Raw genomic sequence first — 19,884 nt, forward strand, 5'->3', positions numbered from 1 at the left:
AACACTCCTGCATCATATCAAATTAAAAAATCAAAACAAGAATGGTTCTCAAACGAGCCTTAATTATTTAAAAAAAAAATAGAAGTGCAAAGGTAATACGTTTTAGTAGAAGTTTAAGCTTTAAATTTTGACCAAAAAAAGGTCCTAGTATGGTGATTCTTTTTAGAATAAAATATATTGATATTCCTTAATAAGTTTATTGGAAGTGTAGCTTAAAATTTTAAATAAAAAGTCCTACCATACTCCAGTGAACCGTTGGGGGCGTGGCAACATCAGGTTTCTCCGTCCAATTTTCCATTTGTTCCGCCAAAGGTATAAAAAATAATAATAATAATAAAAAGTATTAGGACCAAAATGGCCTTCAACCCGTTAAAAAGACTTTATTACCCCTTAAATGGTATGAAATTATAAAATAAATAAATAAAACTTCATGTCCTCCATTGAAATGGAAGGACGGTTCATCTCCTCCTAGAGACAAAATGAGTGGATGAGTTTCTAATCAAGATAAATAAATAAATACTCTCTTTTTTTTTTTTAAGAATATAAATGTTTAAGGAACAAACCATTCTATTTGATGACCAAGCCTGGTTATCCCAAAATATGCTTGGCATGACACTTCATAAGAAAATAGGAGTTTCCCTTGTATCAGATGAATTTAGATTGCACAAGATAACCACCGACAAACATTTTCACACGATTTCACATTATTATTATTATTATTTATTTGAATTAAAACTAATAAAAATATATATATACATATGATACTGAGCTTATACACAATCCCACAAAATATTGGTTGGCTTGTGAGAGTGGATGATTCTAGCAGAACCTTCTTACCAGACCCAATCGTGCTAATTTGACTCACAGCCAGTTAAAAGTTGCAAGTCATACAAGTGCTGGAGCAAAGGCAAATTACAAAAGTAGACTCTGGTTGTAACTTGAAGCATCACTGATCACGTCAATTCCACTTGCAGATGCACCAGCCACGTCGAGAAGCATGATGCGACCAGTCTACCAATCCCAGGTGCTACATCGATCAATTTCTTCCCCCGCATTCTGTTAAATTGGCAATTACCTGCTTGAGAATGTTAGAGAGAGCCTGTAATGTGGCTGGAATAATGAGCAGCAGAAGTCGCGAGCTTGTAGGTCAATGTTATCGCCTTCCGCTGTTTCTATCATTTCCTTTGCAGCCAAGGGGTGTTCACTTGGACTCAATGTAAAAATATAGCACTGGCCATGGCCATTTCGGGCAAAGAAGTCACTAGGTTTAATATGTTGCAAGATCAGCCTTCTGGATAGTTCTAGGAGGAAGGGAAGGAGATGTGATTTACCATTTGTTTGGTGTTTGATATTATGGAGGGAACATTAAGGACGAGACATTGAGCAAGGCATAGCTATAGCTGCAGCCATGTATTGTTGGGTGTAACCTATTATCCTGCACACAAAAAGTAGGAATTGTTAGGAGAGGCTGCATAAGGGAAGGAGCGCAAGAACTGATGAGATTCAAAAGCTGTTTCCTGACAGAGAATTGATTATTAGAGTTGCAAGGCCATGATAGAGAAATTATGTCAAGTGAAATTTTGCAAATTATGCTTCCAGAATCCAGATCCTTCTCTTTTCCGTATATTGATACCAGTGAAATAAAAGCCGGATTTTCCATATGCCTCACCACCTTTTTTAGCACTTCCGCCAAGAAAAGTAAGTTTACATGATTAAACTAACATAGTATTTCAATAACTAGTCAAGTCTTTACAAAGACTTTCAAAAAATCAATCAACTCGTATCCCTAGACAGTTCAAATAGAGGAGGATTTCTATAGTTTTTTTTTTTTTTTTTTTGGTCCTCTTTCTTATTGCATAACCAACTATAATTGTTGAACCCTGAAATTACCTGTCCATATCATATGCCATGCCAGCGTCACTGTGTTGTCACGGATTTTAGACTCCAGTACTCTCCACAGTTGTATATAACCTCAATTGAAGTTGCACATAAAGAACCCCACAGAATTTTCTTCTAACACCAACTAGTGATGTAGACACCCTATCTTGCCCCGTGCTATAATTTTAAATTACTTTGACAATCCGACGCTAAACACCATTGAAAATTTAACCCCTCAAATTCTCTAAATCTTCCAAAGAATCTTCCCAAATTACACTTTTCAACCACTGACTCCTCATCATTCAAGGTTGGTCATGGGCTCAATAAAAAATCCCCCGTTAAGGACAAATAGTCAACCATCAAGTTTCTAACTTTGACCACAATTTTCATATGAGATATCTCAAGAGTCAAAAATAAACTTCAAATTTGAATTTAGCATATTAAAATTTAGGAAGGTAGGAGTTAGTTTCCCATGGAACGCCCAAGTGAACATAAAAATCAAAGCTGAAAATTCAAAAGCTGATGTTGCATACTTGTTGAAATTTGGGCCTCCAAAAGGGTGCCAAGTATAAAGACTGCATATTTGAAATTGTTTTTTCCCACCAATGAGAAATTTAGTGTTATTTAGTGATAAAATGATATTTTAAGAATTTATTTCTGAAAAAAATCCATGTCATTTGAAAGCTGAAATATTAGAACAATTTTTTTTTTCAGAAAACAAAATCAAACATTAAACCATAGAAACAGCATTACAATCAAAATTCAACAAGTTGAGTAACTATTGAGGCCAAACATCCAAAACGACCTCTCTTTTTTGATCTTGAGCAGCCTATTTACTCAAGCCATGAGCCACCATGTTGCACTGTCTTGGGCACCAATTCAAGCTTCATTGATCCCAATCCTTCGTCATGATCTTAATGTCTTCACAAATTGCAGATGCTAGGGAATTAGCAGGACTCAAATCCATGAGCCACCATGAGGATTGACTTTTTGTTCTTTTAGAATTTGATTTCTAGTTATTTTATTGAATTCAAATGGAGAGTTGTTTGTTTATAATAACTTAAGTAAATGGAGAAAATTTTGTTTATAATAACTTTAGTAAATGGAGGAAAAAAATAATGTAAAACAAGGACATTTAAGTGTTATTAAAATACATAAGCAAAAAACACAACCAACCAGACCAGGATTCCAGGCACCAAACCAAGATAAAAAATACCAAGCCACCACATCCAATGATGTGACGAAAGAACTTTAGCCACGTTGTGCCAATGACACGGCACCCACAAACCCAAAAGGGCTTGCCACCTGGCAACTTGATGATGCCACCGTCCAAAACAACGTGGCCTATACAAGCCTGATGACAAATTTGTCCCTCGAGGGCAGGCATGTGACAACAGGCAAAACTCCAAAATTTGCCCCCAGCCGCGTATTACCACAAGGCGATGCAAAACCTAAACCAGAAAATAGAAAAGGGATCATTGTATGTGCATACAAATCCCTCAAGGCCACTTACTGCCACGTGGCGCACTGGTGATGTCAATCAGAAGCTGTCACGTCACCCACTCAACACTACATGACAAAATAGGCCATCAGTTCTCCAAATGACCCAAAATCCCTATTTTAACTTCTAGGAACCCTCCAATCTCTCTATAAATACACCCTCCACTCTAATTTATGCCATCCACCAACTCCTTCCTATAAAAAGAAGGCTATAAAGAGAAAGTGAGCTAGAGAGAGTTGAGAGAAAAGTCTTTCATCTCATACTAGGTGATCTCTCTAACCATTTCAATTATACTCCACTTTATCTCTTAAAGCTCCGGTTTGGTCTTCGAGCAGTGCCATTTGTAAGGGGCTAAGCTAGAGTGCTGGTTTAGGGGATATACTGAAGAGTGATTCTCCCTCAGGATGCCTCTCTGTGGAAAAGAATGATGGACTATTGAAGCTCTCATTTATACCCCATCAATCTATCTCTTAAAGCTTCAATTTGGTCTCCAAGTAGTGCACTATGTAAAAGGCTACACTGAAGTAACTAGTTTAGGGAATATCCTGCGGAGTGCACTCTCTATCTGGGTGACCCTCGATGCTGGACAAGAATGATGGACTTTTGGAGCTCTCATTTATGCATTTCTCAGTTCATCTCTTAAAGCTCTGGCTTAGTCTTTGAGCAGTGCATTCTGTAAGGGATATCTTGTAGGGTGCATTCGCTGCCAGGGTGCCTAACACCTCCCCTAGCATAATTGAACCTCCAAATCTAACAATCTTGTTAGTGTAGACTTGCATATAGTTACTAATCAAAAGGGCCTTTTCAAAAATACTTCAAAATTCATGCTGATCTTAAAAAAAATCTGATTTCAAGGTGACCGAACAATGTTCAACAAAGAATCTAAGCATTTCTACATAAGGCCCTATTTATACAACTTTTTGTCTAATTAAGCCCATATTTTAATCTGCATTGTTCCATTTTAAACTTTCATTTTTGAAATCACCCCTCAGAATAATTCAGAATAATATGAGTTGAAATTCTGACGTGACAAGTGAGAATACTACAAACTGTAAGATTTTCATATTCGTTCTAGTCATGCTGTTTATCTTATGGACCACAATTGTGGTGTCTGCAAAATAAGCACTCTCTCTATTGAGAAACTGGTTAACCCATTAAAAGACCAATAAAGATAGAAACTTCATTTTTTCATATTATATTATAACCTTTATTTCAGGATTGGAAAAGCTACTGACCTTCAGTTGAGTACATATCAATCTTGAAAGAGACATGAGGACTATCCTGAACAGAGTCTGCTCATGACTGCTGCTTTCAGCATGTTAGACTTAGCAGCATCCAGCAGCGGGTCCACCTCGAGGGCTTTGCTGAAGCAGAACTTGGCTTCCTCCCACTGACCCTCAGCAACAAATACAAGGCCTAGATTGTTATATGCAGGAGCATAACCAGGCTGCAGTTCAAGTGACTTTGTAAACATTGCCTTGGCAAACTCAAATTGTTTTTGTTGCCGATAGAGATTCCCAAGGTTGGAAAATATTGCATGTGCATGTTGAACCGTCGCCAATGACAATGCTCGTTTATATACTTCTTCAGCTTGTGATTCTTCCTCTGATAATTGCAGTGAGATACCTAGCGATGCATATTTGCACTGTAAGATTATCTTTATAAAAAAAAGAAGAGAAAACACAGCAGCAAAAGAGGAAAGAGTCACGCATACCAAGATTCGACCACGCACAGCTGCATTCCTTAAGACGGGCAACTGCAACCTTGAGGTACTTTTGTGATGTTTTAAATTGTTGGGTGCAAAGACTGTGAAGGCCAAGTTGGTGCCACTGTATGGCATCATCTGGGTCCTTTGCTACTGCCTGATTGACATGAAGATAAATAGATATCATCATCATCATCATCATCCTTGCCTTAAATCCCATGTGAATGGGGTAGGCCACATGATTTCTCTCTCTCTCCAAGCTTTTCTATTACATGCCAATTCACCTACTATATTTAACTTTTTTAAATCATTTTTAGTAACCTCATCCCATGTCATTTTTGACCGCCTTCTCCATCTCTTACCTTATATTACAATTAGTCTTCCGCATTTGACTGGCGCGTCACTAGGTCTCTGAAGTATATGTCCACATCTAAGTCTACTCTCTCGAATTTTCTCACCTGGGTGCTACATCTAGTTTTTCTCTCACTTTTATTAGTGACCCTATTTCTTCTAGTCACTCCACTCATCCATCTTAATATTCTCATTTCCGCTACATGAAGGTGTTATTCTTGCTACATTTTTAGGGCCCAACACTTTCATTAGTGAGATGAAGATAGATAAAAAGAACAAAATCCAAGTATCACATCCCACAAATTCCCATATACATGATATGTTCAGACTAAGCCACATCATTAGGCTTTGCCATCAAAAGTGATTTTTGATCAATTCAAGCACAAAAATTAAATGAATCATATCATCCCCCCAAATTTGAGGAAGTCATTTGCAATGTCGTCCTCTCCAAATCTGAGGAAGTCTACATTCTTTTTCTTTTCTATTTTTTCTTTTGATAAGTAATCTGAGGAAGTCATTCTCAATCAATTCAAGTAAAAATTGTGCTAATTACTCTCCTATTCCACTCAACATACCGTGGTCAACACAACACAGTATAAGTATGATTATGGGATGCGTCTAAAACACATATGATGTAAACAAAGTGGAAATTATGATACTCTACATGTAATGATGAAAAAAGAAGAATAAAAGCTTAAATTCAATAACAAAGAATGTTTCTAATTTCGAGATAGATGAAATCCCCCTTTTTCACCATATTCTATTTAATTTAAACTATAATACGGTATATTTATAAAGAGTAATAGCATCATACATTATAATATTATATAGCATATTATAATATATGTGCATGACAAGTCCACGTATCTGTATTCAAATTTTGAACACATTTAAAGTTAGGTCCTAAGCTTTCGGATTTAGGAGGTCTTGACACTTCAAACACACACCTCCTCCTCCTAAATATGCCATCAAAAAAGGAAAACTAAAAGAACTCACAGCTAATGAGCCAAGCAACTTAAGTGGCAAAGACCATCTCCTCCTCCTCCTCGTCTTTTTTTATTTTTTATTTTATTAATTTTTTTTTTTTTTTTTTTGGTGTGGATGGCAGTGTGTTGGTGGGTGGGTGTGTATTTTCTTTTCTTTTTTTTTTTTTGGAGGGTAGGCAGCAGTCTACTTTTTGGCCACACCAACAAACAGAATGGAGGACAGAAAAATAAGCTAGGATAGCTCGGCGCTGCAAGAGCAGAGTACGGGCTGGGGCAAAGAGGAAGGGTGCAAGAGCAGGGTCGGCTACAGTAGTAGAATTCTTGGTTTCATGACAAAATTGTATTTATAATAGCGGAAGGCGACTACCATGAGGGCATTTCTTACACAATCAACAAGCTCTCCCCTTAATCCATATACCAGTACAACTTTCTTACAAGCACTCAACTGCATACTGAGACCCATAGGAGGACCAAGTTTGGAAAATTTTAACTTCAATTGCTATGTGAAATAGAAACATGAACCACCAGGATTTTAGCGCAAGTGGTATCTCCTTCCAAATAGACGATTAAGGGTTCAAGTCCCCAACAGGACAAGTGGGTGGGTGGGTGGGTGGGTGTGTGGGGGCGCACGTGATTTAGGTACCAAACAAAAAAAGACATGCTTAAATGAAAGTTTTATTTGCTCCACATGGACCCAGCTAGATGCCTCCAATTTGAATAGCACAAGCAGCCAGATTGAAGTACGACCATTAGGGAATCTATCACACTATCAACAAGCTAACCTTTTAATCCATATATCAGTCGTACAACTATCTTACATGCACTCAAAAAGCTTGGGTCAAAGTTTTACCGACTCTACATGGACCCAGCGAGCCGCCTCCAATTTGAATAGCACATGTAGCCACACAAAAGTACATTTTAGACTTCAAATTGGAGATACTAAAAGAGAGCATCCGTGTATTAGCTTTTCCCTATATCAGATAAATTCAACCTAAAATATTAGCCTGTGAATATTAAAAGAGAGCACCCATGTGCTAGTTTTTCCCTATATCATAGATTAACCTAAAAGACTAGAGCAACTGCATCAAAACAGTCATAAAGAACTACAAAGATGGAATTTTAGCTTCAAGATTATTTCAATATGCTACCAAGCTTTCATGCAAGATTCTCAAACTAAAGCTCAAGTAGTTCTGATGAAAAACTTTACATCAAATTCTAAGAAAAAACAGAAACAAAAGGACTACCTGCTTCAAACTGAAGATGGCACGCTCTTCAACCTCCATCAGTTCATTCTGTTCAATTTCAAACCCTGCTGCAATCTCATGTTGGGCCTTATGAACCAAGGCAAGACCTGCACATGCTACTGGAGGCTCGATTAGAAGAGAATCTCCTTCCCTTAGTATTGAAGCCATTTCATTTCCAGCCCAGGAAAGCTGTTCACAAGGATTTTGAGATCTTTCAGCATCCCTAATTCGGTGGACTGCAACAGCATATCGCGTAGCCAAGCAATTGGGCTCGAGTTTTGCTGCCTGTTCATGAAAGAGAACTATTTAAGCTTGTTAGAGCACATGTTAGAAGGAATGAGAAATATAATTCACATGCAAACAGACAAATGCCACTAAAAAAATTTCTGACTGCCCTTATAATAGAATACATACACATTGACGCAAAGAAACTAATATTTGATTAGGAATTTAGTTTGCTGGCAAACCCAAGAAGAAAACTTTTCCATAAAAAAATGACAAGAAATCCAATGAATAATCTTAGAAAGTAAGTTACACAAGATTTTAAAAATAAGCCACAAGCACCTTCTCCAAGCACTTGCCAGAACTTCTATGATCACCAATAATATAATATGCATTAGCAAGATTTGCCCATAAATGTGCTGCTTTTGGATCTGCTTTGACTGCCGCTAACAAACACTCCTTTGCAGCATTGGTGGCTGTAACCTGATCCGCAAAAGCCCCTTCACCAGAATTTGCCCCAGCACCTAAGAATTTAATAGAAGTAGCCAGACCGATCAATATTTCTTTAAACATCTCAAATCAATCAAAAGACAAAATTGCATTCCACGAAGATACAGTCTCTAGATCAAGCTCCATTAGCAAGTCAATAAAATTAGGTCACGACACATGGAGTCAGAATAATCAAAATCATACCTGCAACAACTGAACCATATTTACACAAAAGAAGGGCAGCATAGTTGATCAAAGAGGCAGGATGGTTTTGATCTTTTAAAAGCAGATCCTGGAAACATTTTGCAGAAAGCTCCAAATTCCCACTGGACAATAAATTTGTTAGTAATAGTACCAAATAGCAGAGTAATATCAATAGCAAAGGCCGTAAAAGAACCTTTTCTACAAGAAAACACCTAAGGAAATCAATTTAAATTCCTCCCAGGGGCAATACGAAATTTTAACAAAAATAAAATATCTTGAAAAACAAAATTAATGAATAAATTTGTAGTACAAGACTGCTGAAATATCATCAAGAAGGAAATAAATTCTCTAAATTGTACCTAGATGAATAACATCTAATGCATACATGATACATCAAAAGGCAAAAGATATTGGTGGATCAATGTTTTATTAAAACTTTTTTTTTTTTTTTTTTTTAAATCTAGTTATGAGTTATGATCCCCCAAATGAAATTGGAATTCCAATTAAATATACAACTAAAAGAATATGCAGGAAAAAAATAACTAAAGCTACTCATGAAACATCAATTTGCATGTGATGATGATAAATAAAAGGATGTGGTGAAAAAACACTTCTGCTGGAGATGTGATATTCCAATTTTAAAAAGCCAATCCCCCCCAAAATCTACTGAACCATATGCTGAAATTCCCTATTACTCTCCCTTAAGGAACTGCACCATACTTTGTGAGCTTACCTTCACATAAAATACAGAAAGTTATTATCTTCAAATACTTTTTGCTATTGCAGAGCCACTTAGGAAAGGATTTCCATAATCCAGTTAATCATGTGTGATTTGACCAGTGTCTCCTTATCCTTAAGGGATCCTGAAGATGTCATATGTAAAGAGCTTCCTTAACCTGCCTCCACCCTTGACCTCAATAACACGCCAAAAAAAGAAATGGCAAGCCAAGAGAAAATCTCATTTGATTTTTCAATGCCCTAATGTGAATTATGAAGGGAGGATTGGAGAAGGCAGTGAGAAGGGAAATGGGGGCAGGAGGGGGGAGGGGGGATAAATTGTGTCTATGAAGCTCAAAGTAGTGTCTTGGAATGTTCTGGGCCTCAACGACCCGAACAAAAGGGAGGTGGTGAAGGCTTTAATTTGAAAATGGGGCGTGAATATGGTGTATTTGCAAGAATCTAAATTAGCCAACTCTATCGCTAGAGTTATGAAAAGTTTGTGGGGTGGTAGTTTTGTGGATTGGGAGGTGAATGATACGGAGGGGACAGCGGGGGGCATTGTGAATCTATGGGACAAAAGGTGGGTGTCTAAGGTTGATGTGTGGAAAGGGAGGGTCTCCGTTTCCCTTTTGTTCACGCTGGAGGAAGATGGCTCACAATGGATGTTTTCCAGAGTGTATGGGTCAAGAGGGGATGTGGAGAGGAGAGAGTTGTGGGTGGAGCTGGGAGCGGTTAGAACACTGGCAGATCCAGGGGTGGGCTTGAGCCACTCAAGCCCACCCCAACAAAAAAAAAGAAAAATTTACCATACCTAATTTTAGCCCAGCCCAAAAAATATATATTCCTAGTGGGGGGTGGGGGATTTTAATGTTGTCCGGATGCCTAGTTAGAGATCTACCGGGGGCAACTAGACCCAGCAATGACAGAATTTACAGAATTCATTGACTCTCGTCTTCTTCTCGACCTTCCAATGGAGGGAGGACAGTTCACTTGGTCTAGGGGACGGGAGTCCCCTACGTTATCAAGGTTGGACAGATTTATGATCTCTGGGGATTTGGAGGAGAAGTTCCCTGATGTGTCACAAGTGGCGTTGGCTCCTGCGGTCTCAAATCATATCCCTATTATGCTTGATTGTGGAGGAGTGAGGAGTGGGAGAACCCCGTTTCGGTTTGAAAATGTGTGGCATAGAGTTGAGGATTTTAAAGATAGGGTACGGGCTTGGCGGACTGGGTATGAGGTTAGAGCAGCCCGAGTTTCCAACTTGCAACAAAAATTAAGCTCTTGAAGGAAGATATCAAAGATCTAGAATAGGGATGTGTTTGGAAATCTTGAATGGCGAAAGAACAGACGACTCCTTGAGATTTCAGAGTTGGACAGGAGGGAGAGCTGGGACTCACTGAAAGGGTGGTATGTAGGAGGGAAGAGTGTATGACCGAATTTGAAGAAATTGTGGCGATGGGGGAAGTTTCTTGGAGACAAAAGTCTAGGGCTCTTTGGCTTAAAGATGGGGATCGGAATACGAAGTTTTTTCATCGCTTGGCTAATGCTCACAAAAGAGGCAATCACATTGGGAGAATTCGTTTTTATGGCAATATGGTTACCAGGGAAGAGGAAATCTGGAATGGGTTTGTGTCATTTTATGACCAGCTCTTCACAAAGACCACTTCTTGGAGACCTTCGATGGATGGGCTAGGATTTGCGGAAATTTCAGGTGGAGACAGAGATTTGCTTGAGAGGCCGTTTGGGGAGGAGGAGGTGTTGGAGGCCTTGAGGAGCTGTGATGGGAATAAAGCGCCAGGACCAGATGGCTTCGCTCTTGATTTCCTTTACCATAATTGGGAGGTGGTGAAGAAGGAAGTGATGGCAGCCATTGGATTTTTCTATTCTAATGGGTCGTTTGAGAAGAGACTCAACACATCATTTATTACCCTTATTCCTAAAAAAGGAGGTGCTTTGGAGGCCAAGGATTTCAGACCAATCAGTTTAGTGGGTGCAGTCTACAAAATTTTTGCAAAAGTCTAAGCACAGTTTTTTTTATATTTTTTTATAAGTAAATGTATATTAACAAAGGCGCTCAAAGGGTAGCAAACCCTTAACAAGGCAAACAAAAAACGCAAAAAGCGCCACTACAACGATAAGTTGTCAACAAAATCCAAAAAACTGTCCAAAGATGAACAATTTTTCCCAATAACCCAAAAATAAAGAGAATGCAAAATATTCGACTTAATAACCCACACCGGCGACTCCTTTCCATCGAAAGATCTCCTGTTTTGCTCGTGCCACAACTCCCGCCATACACAAAGAGGGGCTACCCTCCACGCTTTTCTAACCCGCCTGCCCACTGTCTCCCTCTCCAAGCCTCTAACATATCCATCGTGGTTCTTGACAGCACCCACTCAACCCCAAAAACATTCAGGACCATACTCCAAACATCCGCTGCCACTTTGCAGTGCAATAGAAGATGGTTAACCGATTCACCCGTCTTCTTACACATGCAACACCAATTCACTATTATTTGGCGTCTTCTTCTAAGATTATCGAGAGTAAGAATGCTGCCAAGCACCACTGTCCAGGTGAAAAAAGCCACCTTCAGTGGAGCTGAAGTCCTCCGCACAGCCTTCCAAGGGAAAACATTGCTTATCGAATCCGTAAGGCTTTGGTAAAACAACCTCACCTCAAACACCCCTCCAGATCCCCCCATCCATACCATCCCATCCCTTCCTTCCCCCTCCACCACTTGACTATAAATTAATCCCATTAACTCTTAGCACAGTTGAGGAGAGTCTTGAATGGGGTGCTCTCAGAGTCACAAAATGCGTTCGTTGGGGGGAGACAGATTCTGGATTCAGTTTTGATTGCTAGCGAATGCATTAACGCTAGGGCCAGAAACGGCGTTCCGGGGGTTGTATGCAAGTTGGATGTCGAGAAGGCCTATGACCATGTTTGCTGAAATTTTTTGATGTATATGTTGCAGAGGATGGGATTTGGTCACAGATGGCAGACATGGCTATTTCACTGCAGATCGTCTGCTTGCTTTTCTGTCAATGAATGGATCACTAGCACGGTTTTTCACTAGCTCTCGTGGATTAGGCCAGGGAGATTTGCTTTCTCCCTTTCTGTTCATCATTGTTATGGAGGCTTTTAGTAGATTGATGGGGAGGGCGGAAGAGCTTGGTTTTATCCAAGGATTCTCAGTGGGTAGGGCCCCCAATCAGTTGACAATCTCTCACTTCTTGTTCGCGGATGACACAATTGTTTTTTTGTGATGAGCTGAGACACTTGAGATGTGTGTTGGCTTGTTTTCAAGTTGTTTCCGGATGGAAGATCAATATTGGGAAGAGCGAGTTGGTTGCTGTTGGGGGGTGGAGGAGATTAATGAGTTGGCTGATATTCTGGGATGCGGTGTTAGTTCTTTCCCGATCTCATATTTGGGACTCCCCTTGGGTTCTTCATCAAGGAGGATTTCAGTATTGGACCCAGTTGTAGATAGATTTGAGGGGAGGCATGTGGGGTGGAAGAAACAGTACTTGTCAAAAGGGGGGAGGCTTACTCTTATGAAAAGCACTCTTTTGAATCTTCCTACCTACTTTTTATCAATTTTCCCGATGCCCTATGGTTCGGATGCTGTCATAAAAGTGAAGGCAGAATGCTGGAAAGCAACAGCTCATGGTACAATTATATAATAATGGGTTTGAGATTTTGATTGAGTTGTGAGAGAAAATTGGTGGCTCTCACAGGGTTATCTCATCAATGGTTAAATCCATGAAAGATGTGATCTCCAAGTTCCAATATTGAGTTTAACTCTTCTTTGATGGCCTACAAATGTAGACATATACTGAATAACCTTAAGTTCTTGGTTGTGATTTTCCCTCTATAACAGAGGACGTGCATAATCTTACGTAATATTGCTTTCATTGTTGTTTTAAATAAGTACAACAAACACCCCAGGTTCCATCTGCAAGTCTGCAACTCAAACCCTGCACCTTAGGAGGTGGCAGCAGATGCTAGTCTAGCTAAACAACTAATGTTTGTTATGATCCTTTTACCCATCACCCTACTAGCAAATGCTTTACCTTAAGCAATATATTTAAGAGGTAACTAAAATTGGTGTATTTCACTTCCCATTAGTTCGTCATATGTTGAGCATCAATACAGACAGAACTAAACATCAAAACCAGCCAAGTGTTTCTTGAAACCCCTTATAGAATATTTCTATTTTACAACTTCAGCTTTCATTTTGTTACCAATTTTATAATCACTTCTATATGTATATAATGTTATTATTTCCAAAAATTCTAGATGAATCTTTGCTTCCTGCTTCTATGTTGCATTTATTACTTCTCTCTCTCCACACTTGTTGGTAGCTACAATGACATCAAAAGACAGCACCTAAAAGCGGATGACTACATGGCATAAAAGGCATAACATGACACCTTCTTACCTTTGAAGGTAAGCAACCCCAAGGCTTCCAATGCAATCCAAGTTGTCAGGGACCATAGTCAATAAAGACGACAAAACCGATATAGCATTCTAGATAAGATCACATAGGCGATATTAGATCATGAAAGAAATAAAAATTCACTTGTTAACAAACAGAGAATAAGGTGATTTTACCTGCAAACGACCAGCTTTAAGAAGTGTCATGCCTAGAATGTTCCAAACAGATGCCTGTCTAATATCTGACTTCACTGACTCCTTCAACTTAAAAATAATTTCCTCAAGATCTTTACGTTCAAACTCTTTGTCTGAAGACTCTGAACTATAGTCTCCTAAGCTTCCAAGCAGAAGGCACTAAGAGGTGGTAAAAACATCTAATCAGATTGGCCACCATTACGATCATTCACTCCATTGCATTGAATAAAAGAAGAAAACTACTTCCGTAAAATGCATAACTATATATATATATATATATATATATATATATATATATATTTAAAAAGAAAAAAAGGGAAAAAGAAAAAAATAGATCACCTGTGCATGGTGAATCTGGACCAATGAAAGCAACTCTGGCCTATCTATCTCTTCTTCGCAGCGAAGTAAGATCTCTGCTGCCTTCTCATATGCTGAAACTGCCTAACATATATACCCAGGAGAGGAGTGAAATCGAAGCATGCATAATAGCAGAAGGAGCAAAGCAAGGTTGAATAGCTACCTTTTGTGGTTGACCCATCCTTTGATACATTAACCCAAGTATAAAATGAGCGTGAGCATTTTTGGGCATCTTCCTTGCAACATGTACCAAACCCTGAGAGCATGCACAGAGCTGGTTATGCCATATATTATACAGAAGCTGGCTTAGCAATGTGTGATACAAACATACAATTCTATTACAGTTTTTTTTTCTTTTTCTAAAAGAGAAAAAAGAAAAAAGGCACAGCACTTTTCAAATTACTAAACTTGTGGCCTTTCGTCTCCTTATGGTGCTTGGGTTCATACCGCTAACTTCTCCTAAATTTTGTGGCACTAAATGGTTGACTTACTGATTATTTCAAAGGGACAAGGGAACCGCATCAAGAGAATCCTATGTTCTCCTATTTGTTAGTGATATTACAAAAAATTAGCATGACTGCTTTTGATTTAGACAAATCAAGAGAACAAATATCACTTCAGATGTTTGATAGGCCCCATCTACTTTGAAGATGATTTTTTTCATCTTTTGATATGGAGATTTGGTGTTTGTTAGTATGATGCACGGAATTTTAACTGAACTTGAGAATAATACATGCCTTCAAAAGAAAAATGATAAGTGTTCCCTTTTTCTTTGCTGCCGTGGTGCTGGAAACAAAGGGAAAAATTCTTGTTCTGCTGGAACTCAAAGAAGGACAGTTACCTATTAAGTACTTGAGTGTGTCCCTTTAATCACTAAAAACCCGGTAAAAATGGTTGCATTGCTCTTGTGGACTTATTATAGCTATTCGGCCATGGATCATTGAATCTCTATATTTTGCCAGGAGACTTCTGCTCATAAGGTCCGTCTTATTTAGTATTCCATCACATTGGTGTACTGTTTTAATGCTCCAAAGAAGGTTTTGAACAATATTGAAAAAATCTGTCATTCTTTCTCCAGGGTTGTTTTGAAGACAACCAAAGCAACAGTGACCTGAGCTTCACTCCATATCACCAACCCCCCACTTGGTGGGTGGAATTGTCTGGAATTAACTCAGATGTTGGACTGGAACAAAGATTCAATGATGCAACATATTCAGGCCATAACTTTCTAGAAGGGCTCCATGGGCTGACCGGGTTTTAACACATTGGGTAAAAGATCAAAGATTCTGGGAAATTCCAATTTGAAACATTGTGCATGCTCTTTGAGAACTCCCGAGAAGTGATAAAGCAAATTGTATTTGATGTGGCCCTGTGGGGTAGGGGCCATAGGGGGTATGCAATTATGAGTAGTACTGTTCACCTAATCAGTGCAGCAGTCTTGTCTGAAATTTCTGCAGCATTATTAGATTTGGAGATATTCCTAATTCTGATATTCCTGGCTCTGAGAAAGATACAATTTTTTAGGTCCATTTTTTTTTTTTTTTTTTCTTTTTACATTCTTTCAGAAAAGGTGATTCCCAATTGGAGGTCATTGCAGTGCTTGGTGTACTCCTCTGCCTGCTATGCCATAGGATCATTTCCTGTTGTGATTCAGTAAAATCTATCATTATACAAGTTTCATCTTTTGGCTTTTCCATAACAAAATACATTCCACAGCGGATAGAATGTTAGCCAAAGGAATCATAAGGAGTGATGTCTGTGTTTTTTAGGCAAGAAGTAGGATCCCACCAATTATTTATGTGGTTGTAATTTTACACAAGCTTTCTAGTACCGGGTTCTGGAAAGAATAATTTTGGTTTGATTTCATGCGTAGTGTGGGAGCTAGCACTAAGCTGAAGATTTTCAAAACAAAAAGTCAGGGAAGCAGCCACTCCGGCCCTGGGTTACTATATTTTGCTGGAAATGTATCATTGTGTTTAACAATGTGTATCAACAACCACATAAATGCAATTTGATTGATTTAACAAGTAATAATGTGAGAGGGAAGTTAGCTGAACTAATAATGTTCAAGACCCATGTTCTGCCTGAAACTGTAAAAATTGGGGTTTCTCTTGCACTCTGGAAATGAATTTAGGGTTGATTAAAATTTATTAGCTGGTAGACTGGTCTGTTATTGTAACTGAGGGTCTGTATGAGGATTGTGTATATTGTTTTTGTATAAGCCTTGTGATGTTTTTTTTTTTTTTTTTTTTTTTTAGTCATATTGTGTCTAGCGGTGTTCAGGCATCCTATTTTATCTTTCTAAAACTTAATGAAGTTATCCTTGCCTAAAAAAATCCAGAAAATTCAAAGCTGAAATTGGAAGGAAGGGAAAGTAGCACTTATCAAATAAAAAGGAAAAAGAAACAGTAATAATTAATAGTATATTAAATGTGCCAATCAACTTTCACTTCTGCAAGCAAGTTCGTGCACATATACATGCTTATTCTAAAAGATTCTCATTTAATGATATACAATTTTGGGGACAAAATATGACACACAAGCATGAATAAGTGTGTCTTTGCAATTCCTATCAATATCATAACTTCAGGTAAGGAAACAAATGACTTACAAGAATTTTTTTTCTAAAAGAAGACCTCTCTAAGAAAATTCCTGTGGTAATAATCTAATAAGATAGGTAATAAACTATGTCAACAGTCAACATATCCATATTTAATAAACAGGTCAAAACTCTCTCAAGGGTCAAAATTCAAGATTGCAAAGGTAAAGCACGAACATATATGTGTCAGTGTCTGTGAGAATGTAACCATGTATGTAAAATACCCAAACTAGCAACAAGGAAACTCACAGTCTTGAGGCTGCTAACTTTTTCCTCGCGAGATGAGGGGATCCCTTGACCATGCTGATCGCCATCTGCATCACCTCCACAATCAACAGGGTACTCTACCTTACTAATTCTTGAACGGCATTTCCCCAATTTTTTTAATTGTTTACCTTCTCCTTCGGCAGTATCAGTGTCTTTGCTCATTAAGCTGCTCTTATCTTGACTACTTTCATCGTTAGTCAACCTACATAACATATCAATCTTTGGTTCAACTTGTCACAATAAAACATTAAGGTGACTGACACAAGATAAAAGTGGTAAAACCTCAAGAAACAGACTTCATGTGAACTGGTTTTAATTTCTACTCTAAGAGTTAACAATAAACTATGGTAACAGAATTCATGTGAACTGGTTTTAATTTTTCCTTTAAAAGTTAACAATAAACTATGGCAATAGACGTAAGATGAACTGGTTTTAGTTATTACATTGGTAAGTTACTGATAAACTTTTTCCCCTCTAATTATGTTTGTGGAAGTGTGTGCGCAACTATACTAATTTAAGAATCGAGACATGCTATGGATATATAACACGCGGTCATCTAGTGGTAAGACAGAAGCCTGTGAATCCTGGATACCAAACACCCATGCTATGGATATATAACACACAGTCATCTAGTGGTAAGACAGAAGCCTGTGAATCCTGGATACCAAACACCCAAGATAATTTAACAATAGGATCTCTGCCATAAGGATCATGTCAATCAATTTGCATTTTTTTTTTTTTTTAAAAAAAAAAAAAAAAGGTATGATTGAACTATGTGTGAGTTGTTACGGTCTCTTTTGGGGATCAAAATCCTCTCCTGCGCACAGTAAACCAGTCCCCTCCAGTTAGTAATACATGTTAGGAAAGTGTTGGGATGCAAGCCTAACATCACAACATTTTCCTAAGGTGCATCACTAACTTGAGGGGACCGGTTTACTGTTGCGCAGGGGAGGATTTTAGTCCCTCTTTTGGGGCATAGATATACATTTTAAAACTTTGTATATATGTAAATTATAGATATATATACACACACTCTGTTAGTACTTCAGAGGCATAACAATAATATTCAATGAAAATTTGAGATGAACGCTAACCATCTATAATTTAGCACTCTGACTAGTGACTAGTACCTTTTAATTAAATGCAATCCAAAAATTCTCTATTGTTGTTGGCTGAGAAAATATAGGAATTGTACTCTCTTAGAGAACTGGGAAAAAAAAATAGTCAACTGAACACTTTTTTTCCCTGAGAAATCATACAACGGACAACCAAAATAATCAATATTTAATTTCCATTTTCTCAGCAACCAAACGGAGGGTAATGGGACAAATTGGGTACCATTTCGAACCCTAAAATAACAAAAACAACATAACAAAATGGCAAAGAATACAAATGGGGAAAGAAAGATTGGATAAGAGGAGGAAGAGGGTGAGGACCTGGTGAGATCGGGGTCGGAGACGGGGACGGAACCATGGACGTCGGATTCAGGAGGGTCAACGTTGAGGTCAGCCAAGACGACGACTCTGCTGGGTCTGGGAGGCTGTGAGTGTGGCCTCTTGGAGCTCTCGTTGATGGAGTGCTCCAGTTCGGATTTTACAGGGACGGCGTGATGACGCAACGTAGCTTGCGAGTGGCGTTCCGACATAGTATTGTTTTGTTTCACTGTTCGTACTTCTGAGCTGTTTCCGGTGAATGTTCGTACTTCTGGGTCGTACATGGCGAAGTGTTGGAAAGTAGTAGAAGTCGATAAAATCATAAAAACCTAGCGAGTGTTGTGTCGCTATTTAAATTTTGGTAAATTACACTAATTTCCTGTGAGATTTGGGTACCCTTTATTATTTTAATTTATCCTGAAATTATTATTTTAACCTCTCCTAGTGTCACTAATGAAATTAAAAAATCACTCCGTTGAGTTGTTATTTCTTTATGTTACAAAACTTCAATAATTTTATATTTTGATATGAAATGACAAGAATATCATAAAATATAATTAAAATATAAATTATTAATTTTCATAATAATTTCATATATTATTAATTTGTGCAAAATCTTTTTCTTTTTTTTTTTATTGATGACATTTGATTTGATTAAGTTTATTTTTTTTAGGTTTGATTAAATTTCTAATAAAAGAAAAAAAAAAAAAAAAAAAAAAAAAAAAAAAAAAAAAAAAAGAAAAGAAAGTGTGATAGAGGTCTTTTGATTTGACAAATTTTTTTATTAAATTAAATAAATATATAAAAAAAAAAAAGTAAGGTTAAATGCAAAAAAACCTCCTTGAAATCCCCCTGAATTACAAAAAAACTCATGAACTATTATTTTGTTACAATTCACACCATCAGGTAAACAAAATCACTAACAACCCATACGTCAATATCGATAATTAATTTCTTGATCGTGTCCGCTTCTTGGTTCTTCTTTTGAAATGAGCCAATTGTGTTGAAGCTGAAATTAAGCTTCGGTGGAATTATTAAAGAAGAAGATGACGATGGTAGGAGGTGGCAAAGTGTTGGAAGCCATCATTGGGATTTTTGCCACCGGCACGGTTTTGGTATCGTCGTTCTCATACCATCAATTTTGATTTGCACACCAGACGCCAGACTGAAACCACCGATCTGAAACGAAGAAAAATTCGTGGGAATCAAAATCTAATAGTCATCTTTACTTATGATATGGATTCCGACAAGGAATTTGGGTTTCATTGATATATATTTGTGCGTGTATAGAGAGGG

At 37.9% G+C, this 19,884-nt stretch overlaps 1 protein-coding gene across 2 annotated transcripts; it reads right to left on the reverse strand.

The window, feature by feature from the left end:
• Positions 1-670: 670 nt before the first annotated feature.
• LOC132284298 (probable UDP-N-acetylglucosamine--peptide N-acetylglucosaminyltransferase SPINDLY) lies at positions 671-18,909 on the reverse strand. 2 transcript variants are annotated; one of them, XM_059786391.1, is made up of 13 exons: positions 18,592-18,909; positions 17,284-17,357; positions 17,138-17,202; positions 14,453-14,545; positions 14,272-14,373; positions 13,915-14,091; positions 13,742-13,830; positions 8,581-8,702; positions 8,230-8,411; positions 7,666-7,950; positions 5,094-5,241; positions 4,615-5,005; positions 671-1,435 (listed from the first exon to the last, which is right to left on the reverse strand). In XM_059786391.1, exons 1-12 carry the CDS (start codon positions 18,870-18,872, stop codon positions 4,656-4,658), a joined length of 1,968 nt encoding a protein of 655 aa, XP_059642374.1. In that variant the 5' UTR covers positions 18,873-18,909; the 3' UTR covers positions 671-1,435; positions 4,615-4,655. The 2 variants fall into 2 exon arrangements, with proteins under 2 accessions (XP_059642374.1, XP_059642373.1); XM_059786390.1 differs by having other exon boundaries at positions 17,138-17,357.
• Positions 18,910-19,884: the final 975 nt, after the last annotated feature.

The sequence above is a fragment of the Cornus florida genome, unplaced genomic scaffold (assembly GCF_030987335.1).
Source record: "Cornus florida cultivar Cherokee Brave unplaced genomic scaffold, ASM3098733v1 CherokeeBrave_3.0.0_Hap2_Chr11, whole genome shotgun sequence".
Classification (NCBI taxonomy): Eukaryota; Viridiplantae; Streptophyta; class Magnoliopsida; order Cornales; family Cornaceae; genus Cornus; species Cornus florida.